We start from the raw sequence: 26822 nt of genomic DNA on the forward strand, positions 1-26822 counted from the left end.
TTCTGCTATGCTAGAGTGAAGAATCAAGTCAAAACATTGTGAAGCTGAACAGCATTAAAATTCAGACTCAAAGAATTCTCACAGCAACCTTCCCTGTGCCTATGGGGCATGTTAGTTATGCTCTGAAGCTATAAAGCAAAACTTTGGAGAAGTATGAGCAAGGGCATTGGAGCTACACTATAGGCTTTGGCAATGTGCTCCTTGCCTGAAACATAATTTAATTTTGGTCCACCTCCTAGTGGTTTATGGGGGTATACATGTTTGTGCGAATGTGACAAAGTGAGAATCCTGGGGGGAATCCAGTTCATCTGAATATATAAACTCAAAAAAAAGGATATGTTGTTAGTTACACAGGCACAAACGCTCACTGCAGCCCCTGCCTAAAGCATTCAGTTAATCTTGCTCAATTCCAACAATATGCTTTCAGTACCGTATAGACCTCATCAAAAATTTTAATTTGATTTATAATTCATTATCACTTCAATGATAGTGTGGGCCCCATTGGCTTGAAGCCCTTTATACTGCGTGCCAGAACAAATAATGATGAGAGGGGGAGAAAGGGATACAGAGAGACACAGAGACAAAGTTAAGCAAACTAACAGGCAAAGAGGCTGTCAGAGAGAGTGAGACCACCATTATTAAACTGCTGCACTTCAAGTAACCAACACTGAGTCAAATTACCAAGTAATGTAGAAGGTGTCGCGCAGAATTATTACCAAAGTGCATGCCTGTAGGTCGCTTAGGTTAGGCAGGCTGTTTTGACAAAAGGGAGCTGTTCAACAGCCAGGTACTTCCCTACGGTGCCGTCAGAGACCGAAACCAGAACTAAAAATAGAAAAGCAACAGACAACACCAAATGAATGCTAATTGTCTGTTAGATGTGTAAATAGGCAATTATTCACTGACCGCATTTTCAGCACTACAGCTCTCTGAGATGAGAATATGTCAGTGTTGATGGTATAAGGCTGGCTATGGTTGGCTTTTTTTTTTTTCCTGCCACCACTGACCAAAACAATAATTTAGCAATCTTTTAGACTGTATTCTTGCTAAATTGACAAATATTAGTCATGCAAAAATATTGTCTCCCTCAGTTGTATAAAGTATAATTTAGTATACTACAGTAAATGACATCTGATGCATCGCACCTTGTCATAGTGCTGAGCAGCGAACTCTATAACACACCAACTGATCCTATTTATTATTATTTACTTACCATTTGATTGAATTGATAAATTGGGATATTTGGGGCCGAAAGGTAGCAAGTAACAGGAGAAATTTAAATACACTATTCGAACACGAGTCAGTTACAGACTCTAATAAGTGAAGCATAGAAAAGGCACAAGAAGAGTCGAGAGATAAAAAGAGATGGTCACTAAGAGCAAATGATAGTGTAATATAAATCATGAAGGACAGACAATGGCTGATAGGGGGACCAAGGCAGCACGAGTATAAAACGTAGAGAAAGACAGGGAGAGACAGACAGATGCAGCCTGAGAGATGGATGGAGTTTAATATAAATTATGGGATGTTAGCTCCTCTGGTAATTCTGGTGATAACTCTCTACGCACTATCGCTATAGCAACACTGTACCCATTCTGCTGTTGGCACGACAATGGGCCGGCCATTCGTTCAAACCACGCTGATTGAGCTGTCAACGCATACACACACACATACACACACACACACACACACACTGTACTAATACACCCACTTTGAGACATGCAGATAAATCATTTTTTCACGTGGAACCCAAACACGACTTCATCTCTGTATATCTATCAGTGTATAAACCGCAGTGAGCTGAACATAAGAGAAGGTCATTTGAAGATGCATTGAGAATTAGAGCATCAAGCGCCAACTGGGCTCAGGCAGGGGGACTTCAGGCTGACATCCAGAAGACAGAGAGACGGGGAAATGCAGAGACACAGAGTTGGAGAGATACTGTATAGGGGATCTCTAAGGGGGTCTTGCACTCGTTCTGACGTGCTCCTATAGCACCTCTCAGATACGGCCCATTGTAAACAACAAGAAACACACAACATGCTGTGCTATGATTCTTTTACTCGTCTCCTCTGTCTGACCAAAAAGTCATAGTTGCGGCAATGTGTGTTGAATTTGGGATGGCTGTACATGTGTGTGACACTGTTAATGGTGTTATTCTCATTGGCCTCTGTGTATTTGTTCCTTCTTTTTGCAGTATGTGTCATTGTGTGCATAGCTGAATGTGGCCTCGTCCCTGATTGTAAAATGTAACTGTACAAGAATTCACGTTTATGTGATTTTGTTTTTTTCGTGTCTGTGTGTTGTGGCTGTTAACTGTATGAGTTCCTTGCGGCCTACCGCTGAACAAACTAATTAAGGAACAAACGCTGCTTCAAACCAACCAGAAAATTACCTCCCTACTCTAACAGGACGACCCAAGGACAGACAAGCAGGTTCTCTATCACATTCAGTCAGAACACACTGCCTAATAAAGGCTTAGTTGGTTTATCGAAAAACTAGCACGTGTCGTTTTCAACACCCCGCTGAGTGCAGCTTCAGTGTTTATCAGCTGCTGTGAGTTTCCAGCTCGAGCATCAATCTGCAGTCAAATTCTTCTATGGATTTATAAAGAGAATCCCTCCTCAAACCACCTATTGGTACATTTTACACATATTGGTCACCCAATCAAGGATTATTCCTCAAGTGGAAGAACCACGTTGTATCTGTGACTTTATCCTGCGGCAGATCTCTTGTTCCGAGCTGCAGTCCAGAGGTTTTACTTCTTTTAGAGATGGAATGTAATTATTACCCAGCCAGTAGTTGGAAGTTGTTGACTTTCAATAGATTTTGAGAGTAAATTGCTGGTGAGTGTCTCTATCAGTCAATATTGCAACTCTAGCTAATCCTGTGGTATTTCACAGCCAATAGCTTCCAATTAAGTACTGCTATCCAGAGAGATGTTGCTGACAGTATCAATAACATCTATCTGACCTTCTCTTCCTCTTCTCTTTTCTTCTTTTCTCTTCTTTTCTCTTCTGTTCACGCTCAATGTTGTGTTATTGTTACTTATAAGTGTTCTCTATGGGACTACTGCTGACTGACCCATGAGTGCCACACTTTTGCTGCTGGATTTATTTTGAAAGTCTCTGGTTAAGCGTCACCTAAATGGTTTAATTACAAAGGGTATTGCCTTTTATTGTAACACCGTGATTCAGCAGGCTTAGCAATGCTGTTGCTAATACCACTGCGTATTTTACAGTTGCTACAAATAACAGGGTTTTTTTTTTTTCTATTCACAGTGAAAACATGTGGCAGTAATCTTCAAGGTCCATCAGGAACCTTTACATCACCAAACTTCCCAATTCAGTACGAGAGCAACGCACAGTGTGTGTGGATAATTACGGCTTCAAATCCCAACAAGGTAAAGTGTCTTTCTCTCTCTCTCTCTCTCTTCTTTCTCTGTCAGACTCTTAACTTCACATCATTGTTGTTTGTGAACACTCTTAAATATAATACGACTGTTCTATGTTTTTTTATTCTTTTTCACATTCAAACATACTAATGTCAAGTTCCTCCACTTAACCTCCTCTTAATATATATATATGTATAAAATGTTATTATTAGAATTTAATATAAATTCATAGAAAACAGCAGATCTAACAGACATTGCTAAAGTTAGTTTGGTTGTATATTTATGTAATGTGATAATAATAATTCATTCAAGTGGTACTGAAAATGATATGCTAGTCAGAGCATATCGGTGTCTAATTCTGTGTGATTGGTTAATCCTGGCAAGAGGCAAACGATAGGCTGGAGGTCTATCAGATAGCTGCAAGTGGTCACTTTATACCCCAGGAGAAATCTGTTTAGTATGCAGGAGACACATCCTTATTCCACTCAGGGTCACTGTGGTGACTTCTCTGTCGTCAGTGGTAATACCTGCGTCAGCACCACAGGGAAGCACACGCAGATCTGTTCACACTAACACGTAGTCACACTTTACGTATGTGAGTTAAAAATACACATTTTTACTATTTTGTTTAGTCACAATCATACACACGCACACACTTTTTTCGGCTTTGCTCTTGCTCATTTCTTTGTTTCTCACTTTACTGTGGTCTCACACACAACTGTCTCTGTCACTGCCCAAGGCCTCTGGTTTATGGCCTAGAGCAATACATTCTCTTTTGAAGGCTACAGTCTGCTACTGTTGAAGGCTTCAGTACTAATGCCCTTATGCGCCCTGTGAGGTGTGTGTCTGTGCGGTATGTGTAATGTGTGTAAGAATTTAAAATTGAATGTGTCTAAATGTGCTAAACATATATAATATATATATAATATATATATATATATATATCTTACTGTATATATATATATATAAGACCATATTCTCTGATAAAATCTTTATCATTTATAGATTATACTTGTTACATAGCCTGTAAGTTGTCTTTTTCTCTTACTAATACCCATATACACAAAACCTGATTAATTAATTGATTAAGCCACACCCTCTCTCATTCTTCTTCTAAGGAACATAAAAAATACAATATAAATGCACAGATAATACTCTTAAACAAACATGTAAAATAAAATGCCACTGAGAAATTGCAGTAAATATCCAGCATGCATTGCTTCTGGCCAAAATGCAACACTTCAAAAATAAGTGACACAAATTCTAATTTGATTAAGCCACACCCTATTATCTTTATCTGTTATGTGTTGCTGTTGTTGTCTATTAGACTATTTTCTTGATATTCAAGGAGATGTTGCTCCTAACTTAGAAAGAGGTCAATTCAATAGTGTTCAGCTCAGGTCTTAAACACGACCTCTACGTTACTTTAAACATGGCTGACCATAACATCATTGTAAATGAGAGCTGTAACCCCAAAGCTGGGACCCCTGTTCAGTATTTAGACATTTACAAAAATTGTGTAAGACAGAGAAAGGAAGGCTCTACAATTAAATAAACTAATTCAAAAGGTTATATGAAGAGAATGATATAATCAATTATAAATAAATCAATTAGTTTGACTATAAATCAGCTTCCATCTTCATTTATTTTTCATTTTTCTTGGCACATGTGCACATGTGAAGTGGCTCATGTAAGAGCATGTTAGTTTAATGCAGAAAATAAAACCTCAATGTAATGTGTAAATCTCCATCTAGCTTTTTCATTAGTATCTGTGGTGCTACAGACTTGTCAGAGTGCCATAGTGTATTTCAACAGAACTTATTAAACTGTGAGTTTATGTTTTGTGCACTTATCAAACAATTTTGTATAGTTTTCCTGGAAGACTATACAAATGTCAAGTGTTTAAAGTTTAGAAGCACTGAACACACACTGTGTAGTCTTTTCTTTTAACCAATCATCACCTTTGATTATTACAACATCTTGCTAATCCTAGTGAGGCAGTTAGTTTTGTTAATTTAGTGCCACAGATATAAATTAAAATGAAGTTCACGTGACAGATCAGACTACACTTAAAAACAGGCTTTGGTGTAAATCTTTCAGAATGGTTCATTTTAGGGCTGCACAAAAAACCACAGTTTAGATATTGGTATCTTTCTAGTGAAGGGTTAGAGCTGTGGACATTTCAATGTTAGTAATGGTTTATGAATTCATTCCTTGGCATTGTTCAAGTGATTAGTGGCAGGAGAAAGTTACAAATCGAGAAACACATTTCGCAGAGTAAAAGGTAATTTACTAGATTCAAAAGCAAGCTTATGTTGAGCAGGTGGCACGGGCAAACAAACAGTAGGGAATTGGCAGGAAAACAACAGGTAACAAGCAAGAATGGCTGGGCCAGAATGGGAGCAGTGACGATCTGGCATACTAGCAGTAGAAAGCTGTCCTCAATTAGGAAGCTGATGAGGGAACGAGGCCCATCTTAGCAGGCAGGTGAGTGGTCAGTTGATCTCCTGAGGAGAGAAAGCAACAAGATACGCAAGAGGATACTGCAACCAAGAAGAGAGAGAGAGAGGCTGAAACTTAAGAGGGGGAAGTGGGCGATGGTGCGAGCAGCATAACACATTCAGAGTAAGGGAATAGTCCCAACTGTTCCTGCCTCTCCCACTAGCAGAACATCTCTTTTTTATTGCTTGTACATGTCTCACCCTATTTCATCCTGTACTCCCTTTCTCTTATTCTCCCTGTCTCATCCTCCTTTTTCTCCATTTTTATAATGCCCATCCCTCCTCATGCTTCACTCCCAGAGGCTCTGTCCTCAGAATTACCCAGATTCTTCATTAAAGAGCTCAGCCTGAAACCATCAAATTACTATGGAGAAAAAGAACACAGGGAGGGAAGAGGGCACTTGAGGGGAAAATCAGTTTTTTACTGTTTCACTTGTATCAGCCTCTCCATTGCATCCATTCCCACCCATGTTTTATATTTCTCACGGTCGCCTTCTCATATTGCGGAGGTAACAAGACATGCGGTTTCTTTAGCATCCCCTTCTCGTCCCTTTCTTTTCTCTGTCAACCCCATTCCCACCATCCCTCTTTTTGTCTCTATCCACCCCTATTCTCCCACTCGCTCAGGTTAAGTGTTAATGGGGTTCTATAGCTCTCTGATGTTATTGCTTCATTTAGTTTTGGCAGAATGAGCCTTTAGAGCCAATTCATTCTCTCCCATTCTCATTTAACCTTGGGGATGGCAGGACGGGATAGCCATTACTAGATTTTTCTCTTCTCTTCTCTTCTCTTCTCTTCTCTTCTCTTCTCTACTCTTCTCTTCTCTTCTCTTCTCTTCTCTTCTCTACTCTTTTTTTTTCCTCTTCTCTCCTTTCTCCTCCTTACTTTCCCGATCATTTAGTTCCCAAGCTTTCTCCTACCTATCTCTCGGGATTATCAAAGTGCTTTCTTCACATTATCTGCTCATGATGCATGAAATATGATGAAATTAGTTGCAACTTCCTGTCTACTGTATGTGTCCAGCTATTTTTTTGGTACACATCTGGCACATTTATAGTGCAATTCTACATTGTGCTGTTTTATATGTTATATTTGACAGAATAAATAAAGGGAACTGCTTTCATCTCACTTCCTACACATTTAGAGACACAGAATATTGTATGGATACTAGCATACCATATTACTGTGCTGCCATGTTGCATATTTAGTTAACACCACTATGGCATATAGTAAGAGGGGAGAGTTACGCTTTAGGTCAGACTTTCTTTGTGCTGGTTTTTCAGACACTGGATTCGCTAATGCCCCAACGGCCTACAGAAGTCAGACATGCACAGTAAAGATCACTGTGCTGGTTTTGCTTGCTGTTAGTCATTAAAATGCTTAAGGGTGTGTCTTCTTGACAGGACAGCATAACACTTTTAAGGCTCGGGTAAAAAATGTTAAACATTTACCAAATGAGCACCGTGACTGTAATGCATTTGTCAGTATAGAGGTTGCATAGCAACAGTAAAACCCATGCATAGCCTTTTCAATGTGTTCAGAGTTGGTTTCTAAAAAGTAGGCACCTGGTGGATTCGGCTCAGCGAAAGAGAAGAAAACACTAGGTTATGACAGGCTTGAGCCATCGGTTTTCATCAGCTAAAGCCAGACTGTTCTCACACTGGCACAGTTTTTATCATCTAGGAAGAAATACGCTGAAGGGGAGCGGGTGGCAGCAGGTTTACTGTAATATCGTCACACACAATCTGTTATTCCTCTGCCCTGTCTGTGCTTGCTTTACATCACTGACTGTGTCACTTTTTACAGTAACCGTATCTTCAAGGTATCCCTAGATTCTATTATAGTATGGGCAGGGAGGAGCATCCCTCCACCTTATTGTCTCCACAGCCACCAAAGGAAGTGCTTTATCAAGCAGAAATCCAATTCTGTCGCCTCATTGGCTAGAAGCCATAGGTGGATGAAAAGAAGGAATGCAGCAGCCAATTAGAAAGAGAACGCCAGAGAGGGTGACATCAAGTGAGAGAGAAAGACAGAGAGAGGCAAGAGAGTTATAGAGAGAGCTACAGAGAGATGGATGCTTTCACGAGCACCAACCAATTAAAGGAGAGGAGAACTCGTAGTGTTCAGCTTCATATTTTGTACACGCAGTAAGCTAAAAGGGAGACTGAATGCACACATTAACACTAACCCACACACTGTCAGTAATGAGGTAAAGTTGACTTCACTAGAACATCAACACATATAGACACATGGGCTCAAAGTAATGTAGTTCTGTCCTATCTGTGTTTAATGCTGTGTGAACTGTGCTGATGTGGCATTAGGGATGTTCTGTAAAGGATGTGCAGTATACAATAAGATAGAGAGACCAGTTTATCTCAGTTTCCATCAGCGAAATACGCAGGTCCTCCTCCATCTTTATAAATTGCATTGGCAAACAGGGCTCATCTGTTTCCTGCCACAGAATGAGAGACGACTGCACGATTTGAGTTAGCAACCCAACTAACTAAGCCTCAAACAGACGTTATTCCTACCACTCCAAAACCTTCCCACCTTCCTGTGTTCATTGCCACTGCATTACTTTATCATTTAATGACCAGAGTTAACTTTTTGCTTCAGATTTATTTGTTTTGTAGCTTGTAAAACATGCAAACGTGCATATTTTCTTTTCAATTTATAGCACAAAAATACTGTAAGAGGTTCAAACTGTGCACCATCTTTGACATGTTCATCTGGAGAATGCTCCCTGATGGTTTGGCAGCACCTGAGGTGACTTGTTGGATTGTCCTGTGGGCAAAAGCTTCTTTTCTGGTATTATACTACAACAAGAAAAAAACTAAATCCCCATACGAACCAAAAATTTAAACCACAAGCACATCACGTGTGCTATTTTGAGGATAAGCTGCTCTCTGCATGCATGTGTAAAATTTTTGCCGTACCTGCAGAATTTCCTACAAAGCTAGCCTCATAAAGAGAAGTGTGTGTGTGCAAGTGGTCTTACAAAACACACACACACATAGCGCTATTGGCACAAGAAATGAGAGAAAGTACACAACATAAAGTGACAATACATCTTTCTATAAGATCTGATCCTGCTGTTTGATGATGTACAGTCATCACACATAGCGGTGCATTATTTATTGTGTGACTAGCTGTTGGATTGAAAGCCTGCTCCAGGCTCATAGGAATAGTATGATAAGTGTGAAAATGGTGACTATGTAATCACAGAAATAGACACATTAATCTCCACAAAGCTGTACCTGTCTTTGTAAGAGAGTGTGTTTCCGTGTGTGAGTCTTGCCAGAGAGAGTTTAGCAGGTTTGTAGGTAATGCTTTAATCCAATCTGCTGCCTTACACGTCGATAAGACTGAGTCAGCATTGTGAGCAATGGGAATATTACTTCTTCATCGTTTAACTACTTTGCAGTCACATCGGGTGATGATGGTGTTTTCCATCTTGCTTAATAACACTATTAACACGCCAGCACGCAGGAGTCTCAGAACTCTGTGATGTTTCTGGACGTTTTTTGAAGTCCTCCAGCAGAATATTAAATCTGGAAATCTGAAAATTCCTCTCAAGGAGAGAGGAAGAAGAAGGAGGGTAGACAGAGATGAGGTTTCAGTCTTCCCCTGAGGGTCAAGTCAGAATTCCGACTTGAAATATTCTGACTCTATGCGTTGCTAGCATCAAAGATGTGCTCATTATAACCCCCCTCCCACCACCCATTCCTCTGTTGCCTCATATTTCTCTCTCCTCCCTTATTCCATCCTCTCCCTCTCTATGTATTCTCCCCTTTCTGTCTCTCTTCTCCTTTCTTTCCCTCTTTTTTCCCTCTTCCACTCTCCTTTTCTGTCATCTCCTCAGCCAAATGCGTTGCTCTCTGGTCTTAGATGAAACAGAAAGTGTTGGTTTAATAATTCCTGATCAGGGTTTTGAACCGTGTGCTGGATCTCGCTCGTTCAAGTGCAGTGCAGAAGGTGTTTCTCATCTATCCTTGGATCCTTATGCTGTGCTGAATAAAATGAATTGTAATGATTCGCATGAGTGGACTTTTATATGATTGTAGGTAAAACACAGCACATGCTGGTTATGATCAGAGCCAAAATAGAGCAATATATTTCTAAACATATTATGACATCGTTTATAAATGTTCTAATTAACATGCCTTTAAACTGTACTGATCAAATTCAGCTGGGTTGACCTGGAAGTGGCTAAGAAGTGAAACATATGTGTTGTGTTTTCTGTGTGAACTATAGGTGATCCAGATCAACTTTGAAGAGTTTGACCTGGAGATAGCTTATGATACTCTGACCATAGGAGATGGAGGCGAGGTGGGAGATCCTACGACAATACTTCAAGTGTAAGTATTAGACTATCCATTACACACTGCCATGGATTTCCTGTGCACTCTGAGCATGTCAGATGTAATACATACGGCAATAATGGAGCTTTATAAATGTGTAAACTTGACTTCACTATATTATTCATCTGCAAATGAGGGGTAGCAACTCCCACACTGTATCTTATCTCTAATGATGCCAACATGAGCGGTAGTAGTTATCACACAGAATAGTGCAATAATGCTCTTCTGTTTTTAAGATGGAGTTTACTTAAAAAATACACCTAGAGCAGCTCCTTTGCTTGAAAATTATGTAAATTAAGTTCCGTTTTCTTCTGCTGCAGTGATACATTCCAGTTGTCATACAGTACCAGAGAGATTATGCCAAGAAAAAAAAGCAGCCATTTCAAAGTAATGCTAGAACAGAAACAGAAACTCCTCAAGGTTAAATGCAATAACTTTCAGAAAATGTACTGCCCTTACTGCGATTGTGCCTTTTGTATGGGTGAGCTCATAAATATACACACACTGTGTTTCCGTAATGACCAGCTTCCTTCATAACTACCTCCGCTATTGTCATCAAATGGAATGCAACCCAGTTTTCACCTTGTACTTTGTGATGTTTCATTCTGGTTCTTGATTTAACTCGTCAGCTGCCATGCAGCTCAACAACCTCACCCCTCCCCCCGTCCCGTTTTGTTGCAGTTCGTCAGATCGTCAAACAGCAGCCAGAATTACGTGTGCTCCACTTAAAAAGATGCACTGCTGTTGAGTTTTTAAAATACTCTGCAGTGCCCAGAAGAAAAGAAGCAATGCAGTTTCTTTACAGAGCAGCTGCCTTCAGTTCACTGTGCAGTGGTGACTGCATTTCTATGTCTAAAAGGTGATGGCAGTCTGCAAAAATGGGGGGCGCAATATTCTCCAATGCCAAACCAAAGCCTTCAACTCCAGCACAGTATGATCCAGCAATTTGTTCACACTCGGAGCAGCACTTGAGAACTTGATTATGGCTATGATTGCAGTGATGAAAATTACACTTTATATAATGGCAATTATGATGACAATGATTTAATAGTAATGCATTTTGTGCTCCAGCCTATCAGGTAGCTTTGTTCCTGACCTGATCGTTAGTATGACCCACCAGATGTGGCTTCACCTACAGTCGGATGAAAGTGTGGGATCCATAGGATTTAAAATCAATTATAAAGGTGAGTAATGTGTGTGTGTATGTGTGTGACTGGAAGACGTGTGTCTCTTTGTTGAAATCCACTGTAACTTACAGAACTTATTTGACTGAGTGTGAAATGAGAAATAATTCACTTTTCCACTTTCCACAAAGTAAAATTCATAAGCAGTACAACACAGCTTTGACCAATTCAGCACATGGTATATTCCATCAGGATAGATTGGCGCACTATGACCACTAACTCATTTTATGGTACAGATGATTATTGTGGCCTCGGAGGTGTTGACGTACAGTAGACGATCCCCTAGATGCTGTCTTTCAGATGTGGAAGCCTCTTCCAGTGAGGATAATCCTGGTGCCATCTGGCCTTTCGGGATGCATTACTACATTTGATCACATGCGGTTTAAGGCTAAGGTTACGTTTATTGTCTCCTTTGGGACAAACCTGTCCTGCAAGACAAATTGCTGCGCAAACATAAATCCATCACGTTCCACGTCAATAGAAATAAATAAAACACACACTAACTAGTCCAAAGAAATAGTTTACAGTACAGACATGTATAGACCCAGACACAACACACACGTCCTACAAACATGAGTGAAGGAAATACTTGTGTGGTTTATTTTCACCACTCTATTCAAGGAAATGGAACTTTATTTATTTATTTAATTATTTTTAAAGACCAGCCCTATATAGTTTGATGGCCTAAGTGAAACAGCTTCTTGATCAGTGATCAGGCAAATCTGTCGGTTCACCGGTTCATTTTAAAAATAAATGTTTGTCTAGCAACACCTGCCCTTTATCTTAATATCAATGAAGCATTCTGCGCTTCTGTCGAATCAGCTCCTGCCATACTAAAAATATAACCTTTGCAGTTCCCTGTTTGATAGATGTAGTGTGAATTTGATTACAGTCCATGAAACACAGAGAGGTGAGCTTCGCTGCAGGAATTAACTTTGTGTGCCTCATTTGGGTGTCATCATCTGTGGATTTATTGTCATAATGGGGTCACAGTGCTGAGTGTGGTAATGCAGAGAGTTCCAAAAGTGGAGGGGCAATGACACATTGTTTTGATATATGTTTGCCCTTTATACTCGTCGGGTTTGAATGTGAAGTTCAAATGACACGGCGATAAAATGCTGATTCCAAGAACATACAGTCCAATTGAATGGAAGTTTTTTTTTTGTTTGTTTTACAGTTTTGCTTCAAATACTACCACCACCCATTGTCAGCTCTTCATCGTCTATACACTGACAATTGAATCAAGGAAAAATGCAGCATGTATTCAAATGAATCCTATCTACTACCTATTCTAGTAACACAGCTCACTCTTGTTGAGTTAATTTCATCTAAGCAGTTGCAGATTTACAGGCGTGACGGCCTTACGTTCTTTATTTATGAGTATGTATCTGCTTAAATTCACTGCAGTATCATCCATACTGTTGGCACTGCATGTGTTTGTGCATCTGCGTCCCGTAGACTTGGGCTACTTAATGTAATGTGTGTTGAAGAGGTCCTCCACCAGTGAACCAGTGAAGCTCCAGCAAGTCACTCACTAACTTCCCCACTATCTTTCCTTCTCTGTCTGTCTCTCTATCTGTCTCATTTTTCCTCATTAGCTGTCTTCCCATCCTCCATTCTCTGTTTCCGCTCGCTGTAATGCACTGTTGTTTGGTGTCACTTTGTCTACTGTGCTCAACCCGTTTCCTGCATCAGCTGACCAGTCCTGCTTCTCCTTCCCTCTCGTTTTACTTATTCACACTCCATCTGTCTCCCTGTTTCTTCTTTTCTTAGTCTCGTGGTCTTTCCCTCTCTCAGTGTGTCCCTCTTTCATTCTTGTCACTATTCATCTATTATTAAAGGCAAGGTCGCCAACCTGGCAACACTTTGACTTCACTGTCTGTTGCAGGGCATACAAATCACACACACACACACACACAGAGCGAGAGAGGGTGGGAGGGAGCATTTCAGTATGTTGCAATGTTTCAGTCTACCGTGAATCCCATCTTGTCATATAGATAGATTTAAGAGAACACTGCAACATTTTTGACATTAAAGTTTCAGTGAGGCTTTTGTCTATTGTATGAATAAATACAGTGCATTTACAAGAAACATATATCTGTCTAAACAGTCCATAAAGAGACCCATAATATATGTGTGTGTGTGTAGATATAGGACAATGTTTTTTTTTTTTTTAAGTATTTTGAAACCAAAGCATTTGCTTTAAATTTGCTTTATGGTTGGAGTTCAACAACAATAAAATAGCGCCTCAGTGATTTGTTTTTATTTTCTGTGAAATGAAAAAGATATTGGGTGTGCCAATGCATGGATGCATGTTGGTTTTTCTTAGGGTCTATTTAGAAAATGATGGCTGACTTGAAATTGGTTTTTGGGTGATTTGGAAATAGCAATAGCCTAAAACAATGGTCAAAACAAGTCATGTAATACAACTATAGCAGATATCTTATGGTTATTCCAAGAGACTCGTTTCCAGTATTATTAATTCTAATTGACTTACGCTGCTTTAGTGTCAGTTTTGAATGTCTAGCCTAATGCAACACAGTGCGGTATTGGCACATAAATTGCATTTAAATGGTTTTGTCTTTTGAGGGAATAACACATATTCACATTGTGAATATCATCAAAACACAGAGCAGACAGATGTACAGTCATGTTCTCAGTATGTTAGGTTCGGTGTGTGACTTGCAGGGACGATGGAACAGGAATATACAGTATGCCCCTTTTTAAGTTCCTCTTCTTCTGTCTTACTTTGAAGTCAGTGATTTATGTGCAAAGTCTGTTGTAACTGAGGCTTCAGCAGTAGTCCAGCACCAACCCATCTTACATTTCCGATTTTACGGGAGTGCCCAGTGTGGGATTTTAGAGCACCGCCATTGCTTTCTATAATTTAATACAGCAGCTGCCAACAGGATTGATGCAGGATCCAACAATCCACATAGAGTAAATCTTCTGATCCAGTCAGGAGTAGCGGCAGATTCCTGTCCACTGAAACATGCCCAGGTGCTCATGTGTGTTCATCCACCTGCTACTCACTAAAACCACATGCTGATCGCAGATAAGTCAGATAAAGGTGCCTGTAAGTTACATCACTTTGACTGAAACGTCAGATTAGCTGTGGTGTTCGTTGTGTCTTTCATGATACCAAGATTCCTTACCTCTCAACCATTTTCAATGAAATACATATGAATGGCGATGAGTCATTGCCTCAAGCTCCTGCTTTTTTAACTGCTTCATTCTAACATTATCCCATCATCCCGTGTTACGTAATGCTGTGCTGTGCAGCATAAACATCAAGTGGCTGCTTCACAGCCAGTTGTAAAGTGAGGTTGCACGGTGAACTTAAAAGTATGTGAACCCTTTGGAATTGCATGGTTTTCTGCATTAATTTGTCATAAGATGTGATCTGATCATCATCCAAGTGAAGAGTATTAACAAAAATAATGTAATGAAACAAAAAAATATCTGATCTTTCATGCCTTTATTGAGAAAGATCGGAATTTCTTTTGTGTTATTCTTTTAGGCAGATTATAATTGTTGATACTCTTGACTTCAATAAAGATCAAATTACATCTTATGACAAATTCCACATACTTTTTATTGCCACTGGTATCTAGCGTACCTGCTATTACTCTGCCTTTAAATCTCATGCATCTAACACATGAGTTAGCAGCTGCTTTTGAAGAAGACAATTCTCTGTTATAGTTTCAATCTCTCCTCTCCTCTCCTCTCCTCTCCTCTCCTCTCCTCCCCTCTCCTCTCCTCCCCTCTCCATGGCAGGATATCATCACCAGATCATAATGTCAGCTCTTACTGTTGAGATTTTATTTTAGATTTTTCATCTGCTTTTTATGGTTTTTAATACATGATGTATTTTATAAGAGGGAAAGATGTCAAGGTGTATTTTTACAGCATAGTTGACCTCTGGTTCGATGGGTCCAGTGTGTGTGTGGGTGTAGGTCCTCATGTTGTGAGGACCTAAATCTGACTAAACACTCACTTGTGGGGACATGGCTTTACTCTAGAGGATCGGATCCTGGTCTTTCTGACGAAAACATTAAAATTTTAGAGTGATGACTTGGTTTCAAGGTTAAAGTAAGGGGAGGGTTAGGGATGATGTGGTTAAGGTTAGCGTAGCTCTCGAAGAAATTAATGTATATCAATGCAATGTCCCTTGAAGTGATTGTAAAGACTGTGTTGTGTGTGCGTCTGTGTTTACCCATGTAAATATGATGCTGTTCGTGTGACTGCAAGTGTGTTTTTGTTTTTTTGTTTTTTTTTTTATGTAAATTACTTTTTTAAACAGAGGAGGTAATAAGACATCTTGGCGGATAAGGTACTGTGCTTTATTTGGCACAAAACATCATTTGCAAATGGCAAACCCTTTATAAGCATGGTTAGACTCCCTGTAATAACTGCAGCAGCTCATATTGAAATGTTATCTCACAGTAATGAAGCTGGACACCTGGTTCATCCAGCATCAGTGTGAATAGTTCCTGCCCTGAACCACAGGTTCTGAGCGAGACTCTTAATCACACATCATTATATGTGATTTGATTCACAGTAGCTGAAACATCACAGAATGAATGAATTCGTGAAATATTCCTTTGCATCATAACCAGAAATGTGGTTCAGTTTTACACTCAATAACCCTGATAGTGGGATAGTAATCCATCCACTCTTTGTTTGGTCTGTGAATATATATATGCATACATGTGTGCTTCACATGTAACATGTGAGGGCAGGGTACTCTTAATCAGAGCACTGTAAACAGCATTTCATTTTCTATTCATGAATTATTGACTCATGTAATACTCAATCCTCTTGTAGCCACCTGTGTCACACATATGGAAACATTATATCTATAGTTCAATCAGAATTCTGTGTAAAAAATTTATTGTTTCTCTGATGAGAACCTAATAATATATTCCATACATTTCAAATCACATCACATCGTGTAACTGAGCGGACACAGTGACTGTTTGAAGAATTGCTCTGATTCCTGTTTGGTCTGCACATCATTTTCAACGTCAAAAGCAACTTCCCTATTTCCTAAATACTAAGATAGATTAAATGGACAGTGATTGACTAAGCAATGTTGTATTTAGTAGAACACATGAGGTGCTGTATGGTCCTCATTGGTCACGGAGTCGTTTGAAAGCCTCATCAAGTCAGTGTACCAGATGGTTAAGAGCTCATTAGATTTTTTGTTTTCACTGGAAGCAGAAGAAAGCTTTGGTAAATGCTGATTCAACCTTTCTTAAACACAGTCTTGATGGAATTTCATCTCGTCTTTTAAGGTAACATATTGTAATTAAGACAGTGGTGTGTTCACTGTCGCATTCATTTCTTTCGTTCTAACATATTTCAGATGGGGGAGAGGAGTGGCAGTAACATCTAAATGGCACGAAAATGACAAAAATGCCTCTGAGATGTGGGTGTCCTGTTCTGTCACCTGTACTTTTGGTACACAGATGATTGCAGAAATCTTTGTGAGGCACGGGCACATCCTGAAATTCACAGATTATGTTGGAATCACAAGTCTATTATTGTACAAGGTCATGAGACAGAGTCTGGGACTGGGACGCCTCTGTCTCTGCCGATGAGGAGTTTTTACAGCAGACTGGAGTGATGTTTTTCTGCACTGTCATGTGTCCAGATCAAGGAAAACAGCCCAATTATTACTTATGATCATAAAGTCCAATCTACAGACAATTATAGGTATTTGGGAGTTCAACCATTGAGTATAAAAGAACATTTTGTGTCCTTTATGTAAAAAGAGCCAGCAGAGATTGTGTGTGTTTTAATGAGAACAGAAAACATGTCTTTCTCACCCACATCTCCTCTCAAATTAATCCTCGAAAGCTCCTCAGCGGCCTGTTTTGAAACCTGAGAGAGGCAGAAAAACTGTCAGTATAGCAAGTGTAATGAATGAGATCATTTTCATTCATCAGACCATCCTCACATGTCTAGAGTGTGAACAAGTCAATTTGAGCCACTCCCTTTAGGTCACAAATTCAGACAACCACAAGCTAATTAGACTAGGGAGAATTTCTCATTTCTTCTTCACAAAGCAAACTTGCCTTGAGTTTACATAATAGACTTTCCACTCAATTCTTCTTCTGCTGTGCCTGTTACAGCTAATTTAGCTGATGATATGATGTGGTTTAATGTTCTTTTATGTAACTTAGCTTTTGTTTCTGTAATATCAGTAAATGATACACATACTGAAAATAAAGTGCAGCATTATCCGAAACCTGCAGGAGACAACTTATAGCACATGACATACATTAGACTGTGCATACAACTATGCATTTTGTATCCCGTTGCTATTAACAACCTAATTCTAAAATCTACTTTGCAATGGTCACATAAAAAACACATAATTATTTTATTTTTTTACATTTATGATTTTACTATATTAGATCTTTACAGCTAATGAATATATTGGAGCTCAAGGGGCAACTTACACACACAAACACACACACTTTAGTAAAATCCCCTTTCTGAAGCTGTTCGCTTTGTTGTTACAAACACAAAAGGATCATTTTTGTGTGTGTGTGTGTGTCTGTGTGTGTGTGTGTGTGTGTGTGTGTGTGTGTGTAGTAGTATAGGAATGTTCCGACAGTATGCCCATTTTCTCTCGAAAGCAATTTGTTCTCTATTCTTCTGCTAGGTGTGTATGTCTGTGTGTGTGTGTGTGTGTGTGTGTGTGTTCCCATGCAAGCATGTGTGTTAGGCAGGTTGTGATTGGTTGAGTCTGTGGCTCTCATAAAGACTATGTCATGATGGAAATTAATGCAATACATCACAAACACGCACTCATACACGCACACACACATACACATATAGTAGCAGTGAAATACGCACACAAAGCGCACACCTTTGCTTCCTGCCATGGGCCACTCCTGTAAATAACACAGAAAATAGGAGAGGAGAGCAGGGGAATAAAAGAGAGGGAGGCCGGGGAAATAGAGGGTATATTTCCAGAAATACCATATACAACATTTTTAAAGAGAATTATGATGACATAGTGGCACCTTTATGTAGAATCAAACAAGGATCTGTCGACCCTTATGGTCAGAGTGAATGCGGGGAAAAAAGGGGTGTCATGAATGGTTGCAAACTCAGGAAGAGTTGGATAAAAACTTAATAGAGGCTACAAGTTCTAAAAAAGTAGAATCATTCAAGAAATTCACTTGACCCGGAAAACATGAGCCAATCATTTTCAAGCAGTGGATGTCGGTTCAAAGGTTCAAAATGCTTGATGTGCCCTGTCTAGCATGACAGTGTCTCTGCAAACGCTTTTAAAGCTAAACTCCAAACACACACTGAGGCTGGGTAGATAAATTTAAAGAGACTTAAACAAACTACTAAAGACCAAGGCGAGGTGATAAGCGACAGGTAGTAGGTCCATACACAATAAGCAAAGCACAAACAGATTCACAAGAACAAAGGACAGGACAAGATACAAGGCGACATGTACAAAGATCAAAGTTTGCTTGGAAGCAAAAGCACACGCCACACTGACAATGCGGCAACAGACTGCCATCAATACCGATTTTTAACTTGCTTTCCACGGCTTCACTTTGGGGAAGTACATATAATTGGTAATCAACCTGCATCTGCTTACCTTATACTGTATTACAATATCTAATTTGATCATCATCTTTAGATTATGTCATCTGGAGAAGTAGCAGTCCAGATAATGTGATTTAGAGGAGTTTTTGAAGAACACGTCATTTTAACTACAACCGGATGACATAACTTGGAAAAATGGACTTTAAGTGGACAGGTATAAATACTGGGTGCCTCAGAAGGAGAAATAAGGGGCACGTGGTGGTTGAGCGAAGAATAACATAGACTGGAAGGTGAGAACATAGAGCCTAAAGGCATGGACAGTAACACAGAACATAATAACATTGGTCATTTGGCCTCTTAGGTCCACACAGATGTTAATGTCAAACTTCCAAACTGTGTCTTTGCAGAAATAGACAAAGAGAGTTGCGGCGACCCTGGAACCCCTCTCTATGGAATACGAGAAGGGGATAGCTTTTCAAATGGAGGAATCCTAAGGTTTGAGTGCCAATTTGGCTTTGAGCTGATTGGAGAGAAAACAATCTCCTGCCAGGACAACAATCAGTGGTCGGCAAACATCCCCATATGCATATGTAAGTATTAAAATAATTGATATGTGATTTACAGGCTTTTGATTACAGAGGATAGGATTAAAAAAAGGCATGTGCTCTGCTGTGATGTTGATAGCATTCAGTCTGACCTGTCACCATGGTGACAGTACAGAGTTTATTATGGCCTGAAGCGGATGATGACCGATGATGCTGTGGAGATGAATATTTAACAGAAAATTTCTCTGCGTTTCTTTTTTCTTTCCTATATTTTCATCTCTCCCCCTGTCTGTTTTGGTCTGTGCTTCTTTGTTTCTCTACATCCCTTTCTCCTGCAGTCCCCTGCATGTCCAACTTCACAGCTCCCTCAGGAACTGTCCTCTCCCCAGATTACCCAGAAGGCTATGGGAACAACATGAACTGTGTATGGCTCATCCAATCAGATCCAGGCTCCAGAATCCACTTGGCATTTAATGACTTTGACCTTGAGGCACCCTATGATTCCTTAACGGTTAAAGATGGCGAGACAAATGATGCAGTCGTCATCGGGAGGTTCTCTGGAGCCGAAAGTCCTTCCCATCTGACGTCAAACACCAACACGCTCAGGCTGGAATTTCAGGCTGATCACTCCATGTCAGGAAGAGGGTTTAATATCACTTACAGCAGTATGTTATACATTTATTTCATTTTGTTCTACTTTTCTATTTTAATGCAGCAAAATTGCCAAATATATGTGTTATACTTGAAAATAAGATGAGGTCTGACACTAGTATATTAACAATTTACTACATATGACCAAGATCTGAGTTGAAAACATGAGTTATTCATACAAATTCAAGTTTGATACATGGTTATAGCAGGCAAAATATCACTTAGAGTCATATTTATTCTTTTCCTCAGCATACTAATACAGCAGACAGAGGTTGAGGCATTGTTTCGAAGCCAGCACTTCTTACATGATTGTGTATGAATTTTATTCATGGCAAATCTGCTCTCCTAAACCACTGGTGGCTGTATTAGGTTTAAGATTGTTTCATTCTAAAACTCTATAATCATCCATGCTTGAATCGTCTTGTGGTGTAAACTGCCTCTTTCACAATCAGAACTTTTTAAGATTTGTTTTTTGTGCCTTTGACAATAAACAGTGTAGTGAAGGAGGAAACTGGCAAAGAGGGGGCATAACATGCAACATACAGTAGGTCCAACAGCTGGGACTGTGGATGTTGGAGTTATGTGGTTTTGGCACATTTCCCATTTTGGTTTGTCGATTTTGGGCTACTGTAGACATAAAATACTCATTCCAAGCTGAAGAAAACTCAATAATTGGTATTTTTAACACAAGGCGCTGGTTCTGTAAAAGACAAAAAACAAACTTTATTCATTCAAGCGGGGTCACGTGGTCATTACAGCAGCTAAGAATAGAGGTGTAGGTTGCAGAACAAAAAGGATAATAAGGCAATGAAGGCATTAAAGGAATACGTTTTGGATCATTTTGGCTTGTTTGTTGTCATACTCACAGTAAGATAAGAAGATTGATATCATTTTCATCTCTTTGCGTCCAGTACAGACAGAGGTCCAGGATGAGTTTAGCCTGTCTTAGCACAAAGACTTGAAGCAAGCGGAAACGGTTAGTCTAGTTCCATCAAAAGTAAATCAGTACACGTTCCAAAATCAAATAGCCTTAATAGACATCATATCTTTAATCTACTGTATGTCTAAATACAACTGAAAACATCCGGGTTTCAGGGCGATTTCACATTTTAGAAGTTCTGTCGTTATTGTAAAGTTGTCAGCTCGGCAAACTTTTGTAATTGATCAAAACCCAGTTGACTCTTAGATGTATTGATGAGTTGCTTGTGAGACAACAAGATACAACATGTACAGTAAATAAGAGTTTTGGATTTGCTGGAGGGCATATTTGTTCATTTTTGATGGAGGCAAACCGTTTGCCCCTGCCTGCTAATTTAAGCTAAACACGTCTCCATACCAAACAAACAGAGATGGAAATTGATATTGATCTTCTCTTCTGACTGGTTGGTTGGCAAATAAGCCCATTTCCCAAAATGTTGAAGTGTTCAATCCACATGTTTCCTCACCACGTATTTGGGATTTCAACACATCATTCTGTTTATATCAGACTTTTTTTTTTTTTTTTTTATTACATGAATACCGGACTGCTTCAAAAAGAGCTACAGTTGGACTTTCTTGTAATCACATGAACCAGCTCATAATCTGAATCAGACATGCTTTTACATTGCTTAGATGAAACTAAGTGCACATACTGTGAACTGTAGCATAAGAAATGAGCATATGTGCAGAGCAGGAATATAAAGTATAACAGACAGTTTACAAGCATAATGTTTTCCAGGTCTGGATTTGATGATACATGATACATTTTATGGTATCCTGTGAGACCATAAAGGGAAGGTTATATATTTCCCATGTATGTGTCTGTTTCCTTCTGTAAGCATCTAGTTTCCAATATTTTTCACATCATATTTATGTTTTTTTTTTGTAACCTAGCATTTGGCCATAATGAATGCCCAGACCCTGGCATTCCTATCAATGCTCGCCGCTTTGGCGACAGCTTCCAGCTTGGCAGCTCCATCTCCGTGGTCTGTGAGGACGGTTTTATCAAAACCCAAGGAACTGAGACCATCTCCTGTCAGTTAGAAAGAGGAAAAGTCATGTGGAGTGGACCCATCCCTAAATGTGAAGGTAAATATTGATTAGATAGCTGATTACACTATTAACTTGGGAACAGTATGGCATCCAAGATATCCTCATTACTACAGCATAAAGACCCAGGAGGTGGAAATGATCTGCTGTCAGCTCGACAGAGGGAAAAGATATGGAGATGGCCAGTTAACCTAAATACCCTGGGAAAAGGCTGTTTATCCACTGCTGCTGCAAATAGAGCTGCTTACAAATATACATGGAGTGTAGTAAGATTAAAAAATGTAAAACCTTTTTCTGTAAGCTCTATGTATTCAGAGGATTAGTGGAGATGATCAATAACCTAATAATTTTGATGTTAATAAAACATACACTGCCCGTCCAAAAAGAAAAAAAGTCACACACTTTAATATTTTGTTGGACCACCTTTAGCTTTGATTACAGAATGTATTTGCCATGGCATCGTTTCAGTAAGCTTATGCAGTGTCATGAGAATTGTTCCTGACCAGAATAACCTGGTCATTCAGTATATTCAGGTAGTCAGCTGACCTCATTCTCTGAGCACATAACCTTTTTGAACCTCGACCTGACCAACTGCAGCAACCCCAGATCATAGCACTGCCCCCACAGGCCTGTACAGTAGGCACTAGGCATGATGGGTGCATCACTTCACTCACCTCTCGTCTTACCCTAATGCTCCATCACTCTGGAACAGGGTAAATCTGGACTCATCAGACCACATGACCTTCTTCCATTGGACAGTTCTTAACCCAGTTTTAGTAGTTTTATCAGTCTCCTTAGATGTTTTCTTTGCTTGATGCCAATAATTTGACCCTAGGGTTAAATAACTTGTTGCCAGCTGAAAAAAATCATCCATGCAGTAATTATTCAATGGGAGGCTCTTACCTATTTGTTTAGTTAAATCCAGGTGGTGACTTTTGTTTTGGACAAGCAGTGCATGTGCATATGTTAAAATGGAAATATGAATTTGGCTTTTCTGGTGGATCAAAAGAATAACACTGTATAAATGTTTTAAGTATAACTCGAAAAGCAGCCAGAATTAGCTTAAGATACTGCTAACACAGCTGCTGTTGATGGAACTGTTGATAGTACAAAGAAGGGCCATGTTAATTGTGCTCCAGGTCATTTAGTGTCTCCAGATTTGTTGTAGCTGTGTCTCTGTAACTACTTGGAAGAAAAATCCACTAACTTGTATTCAGGAGGTACAGATCAGAACTAATTGAATTCAGATACTAAGTTAAACTCTAAACAAGATCAAATTTTAAAGAAGTGTGGAACAGAATAGCTTCTGGCTAATGCAGTGTCATGATAACAATTAACATTCTGCTAAAACCTCATCTGGGGCTATGAGCGATGATTATGAACATGCAGATTTGTCCATATTCTTTTAATATTTAATGCCATTCTTACAATATGTGGAATGAAAATTAAATATTTTAGATTATTTTAATGACAGAGAATAATAAAAGAAATTAATCAACAGATAGAAGTGCTCATATGGTGCATATGTGCCTTAATGAGCATCAGTCTTGGATCATTGAACCAGCCCTGTAGTTAGTGGACAAGCTGCTGTACTCCCTGAACTACAGCCACAAATATTGACCATTTCTCATTGTACAGCTAGTTCACTAAATCTAAACAACTAAACTTAGCGTATGCAATTTTACACTATTGAAAAGGCAAAGTTAAGATAGTGGAATATTTAGCAGGTCTGTTTACCTCGAGAGTTGGTAGAGACAAAAAAATACTTTGGAAAAAAAGTCAATATTAGACTTAAGGCTGCAGTGTTGAATTGTGAAATCACAGCATGTCTCATCAGCCAGTTTACTGTTGCAGCAAATCAGCCTTTATACAAAAAGATTGACTGAATAAAAAATAGAATAGACTTGGGTGGTCTTGATACAAATTATCTCCCAGCTTCCCTTTTATTTATGTCTTCTATACTGTACCCTTTCGTCTCGTGCTCCAGCACCATGTGGAGGTCACTATTCAGCCCCAAGTGGAGTGATTTTGTCTCCTGGGTGGCCTGGTTATTATAAAGATTCCCTCAGCTGTGAATGGGTGATTGAAGCAGAACCTGGACGTTCCATCAAAATCACATTTGACAGGTGGGTGGCATAATTCTTTTGATTCTGCATAATATAAAGGCTCTCAGAGCTTTGAACAGGCAGAACTGTGCAGATTCATCAGAACTGCCAACAACCTGAAAAGTTTTACTAGACTTCATGTTGATGAGTATAATAATTATTATAATAATTAATACTGGGAGTGGTATTTTCATAAGAATGGCTATATAATAGTATGGTTTATATTATGTTTTTCCTGAACTGTGAATTGGTGAGAGACTTTAGAGGAGCTTTTAAAGTAAATTTTTATTGAATTCTGCATCTGTTTCAATTTTATTTAACTGTAAATTGCATTTAACAGAACTGGCTCAGCAATTTTCTCGAGAACATGAAAGGCTGAACCTCTTCTCACTTTATTCCACTGTCTCTCTGCAGCATGTTAACTCAGTTAATCAAACACACATATAGAGAAATTATCACTTTCATGTCTGTGATTAGCTCTCAGTCAGTAGTTGGTATTTTGAAGTAACACACTGTAAAAAAATCGAAATGATTGAACCCTTAAGTGACCCTGTGAACATTTAATTCAAGTACCACAAAGAAATACGCTGAAACAATTTGACAGGCTCTTAAAGTTGTGTTTTGTTAAGAATGCTACAAATAAACCTAGCATAATGTGAACATCATAGATGTGAAGTTTTACCATTTTTTTTTCTGTTTCCTTTATTGTTTTAAATTTAACATGAATGCTTTCATTCCAAAACAAGACTTTAGTGTTTGATCACATTGACAAAATTATTACCAGCATCAAAGTAATGATCAAGAAAATGTAATGTCTTTTTATTTCTTCACAGGTTCCAGACAGAGCTGGGTTATGACTTCCTGGAGATCCATGATGGGCCAAACCTCCTGTCTCCTCTTGTTGGCTCCTTTAATGGTACCCAGGTGCCCCAGTTCCTGTTCAGCAGCAGCAATTTTCTTTATCTGTTGTTTACCACAGATAACAGCCGATCAAACGCTGGCTTCAAAATATTATATGAAAGTAAGTCAGAAACAAATAAGCTTATTGATGCTTGTGCACATAATGACTTCATAGATACAGAATAATATTAATAATAGGGAATAATAAGGCAAGAATATGAACCAATTTACTGACCATATGGGATAACAAAAAAATGAAATATATATATATATATTTAATTTTTTTTATTTCTTTATTAAATGTATATTCACAGTATGTCTGTCATCATACTGGGATGCACAGTAGGTTTACATCATGTCAGGACACAACAGGACAGCAGTTTGACAAGCTAGGTTCACATGATTGAGCAGCATGGTGTTTGAGATATGAAGATTCAAGCCATCTGTTATTTTTAAGTTATGCAGCTTTGCAAGTCTTTATATAGTTGCCATTTAACATCTTAATCTTTTTTCTTTCTTTTTTTTTCCAGGTGTTACAGTGGACAGCTATTCATGCCTGGACCCTGGTATTCCTGTCAATGGTATTCGATATGGACAGGATTTCTCCATTGGGTCCACTGTGTCATTTGGCTGTGATTCTGGCTACAGACTCAGCCATGAAGAGCCACTAGTATGTGAGAAGAACCACTGGTGGAGCCACCCTTTGCCTACTTGTGATGGTAAATATGTTCAGCATTCAACAATGATCTACCACACAGAATAAATACAAACAAATCATTTATTTCAATTTGACACATCCTCCTTTATCATCAGATTTACTATCACAATCCAAGCAAGGCATAGTACTTGTGTGTATCTATGTATGGTGGTAATGGGCAGTTTTGTTCCAGAAGGAAATATTCACTTTTGAAAAATTCCTACTTATCAGATAAGCAGTAGGATATAGCTTTAAAGATAAAAGGTAAGATAAGTGCACAGAAATGATCATTTCTACAGACTCGTCTCAAAACAATTTTGCGAGAAAAATGAGTCCCACAGAACATGTTTTTCTATGACAAAGCCACTGGTTAAAACGCATAGACACACACACAGTCGTGCACATACACACACTTTGGTGTATGCAGGGGCAATTTGCAGTGAAGGCTGCTGAGGCTGATAGGAGACGATTTGAGCAGAAGATTACACATCTATGGGCATGTACAGCGTTTTTGTGCGCGTGTGTGTCCGTGCATGTGTACTCTGCGTCACCACATGTGTGTTTCTTCCTTTTTTTTTTTTTTTTTTTTGTCTGTGTGGTGCTTTTATCCATGTGCCTCCTGTCACCTCCTCTCCTGTGTGAACTGTGAACACAGGAAAGTTTGAGGTAAGGTTGACGAGAGCCTGTGTTGGCTGTCACCCCCCCCCTCTCTACTCTCTCAAATCAAGGAGTTAGAGGGGCTCGGGAGTAGATGAGGGGAGCAGGGAGATCTCTCTCTCTCTCTCTCTCTCATCTTACTCTTTTTCTCGCTCTTTCTCTTCTCCCAGTCTTGGTCGAGCAGGAGAGGAGGGAGGAAAGAAAGATGTGGCGCTGCTGCA

General features: G+C 39.2%; 1 protein-coding gene across 1 annotated transcript in view; it reads left to right on the forward strand.

The window, feature by feature from the left end:
* The window catches only part of csmd3b (CUB and Sushi multiple domains 3b), a 274055-nt gene that overhangs the window by 176401 nt on the left and 70832 nt on the right, over positions 1–26822 (forward strand). Inside the window, exons 10-18 of the mRNA XM_026349411.1 lie at positions 3282–3403; positions 10150–10253; positions 11328–11440; positions 19426–19608; positions 19902–20228; positions 22087–22281; positions 24230–24368; positions 25181–25368; positions 25778–25966. Coding sequence (XP_026205196.1) covers positions 3282–3403; positions 10150–10253; positions 11328–11440; positions 19426–19608; positions 19902–20228; positions 22087–22281; positions 24230–24368; positions 25181–25368; positions 25778–25966 — 1560 coding nt within the window. The remainder of the gene's footprint in view (positions 1–3281; positions 3404–10149; positions 10254–11327; positions 11441–19425; positions 19609–19901; positions 20229–22086; positions 22282–24229; positions 24369–25180; positions 25369–25777; positions 25967–26822) is intronic.

This window comes from Anabas testudineus, chromosome 11, assembly GCF_900324465.2.
Source record: "Anabas testudineus chromosome 11, fAnaTes1.2, whole genome shotgun sequence".
NCBI classification, from domain to species: Eukaryota; Metazoa; Chordata; class Actinopteri; order Anabantiformes; family Anabantidae; genus Anabas; species Anabas testudineus.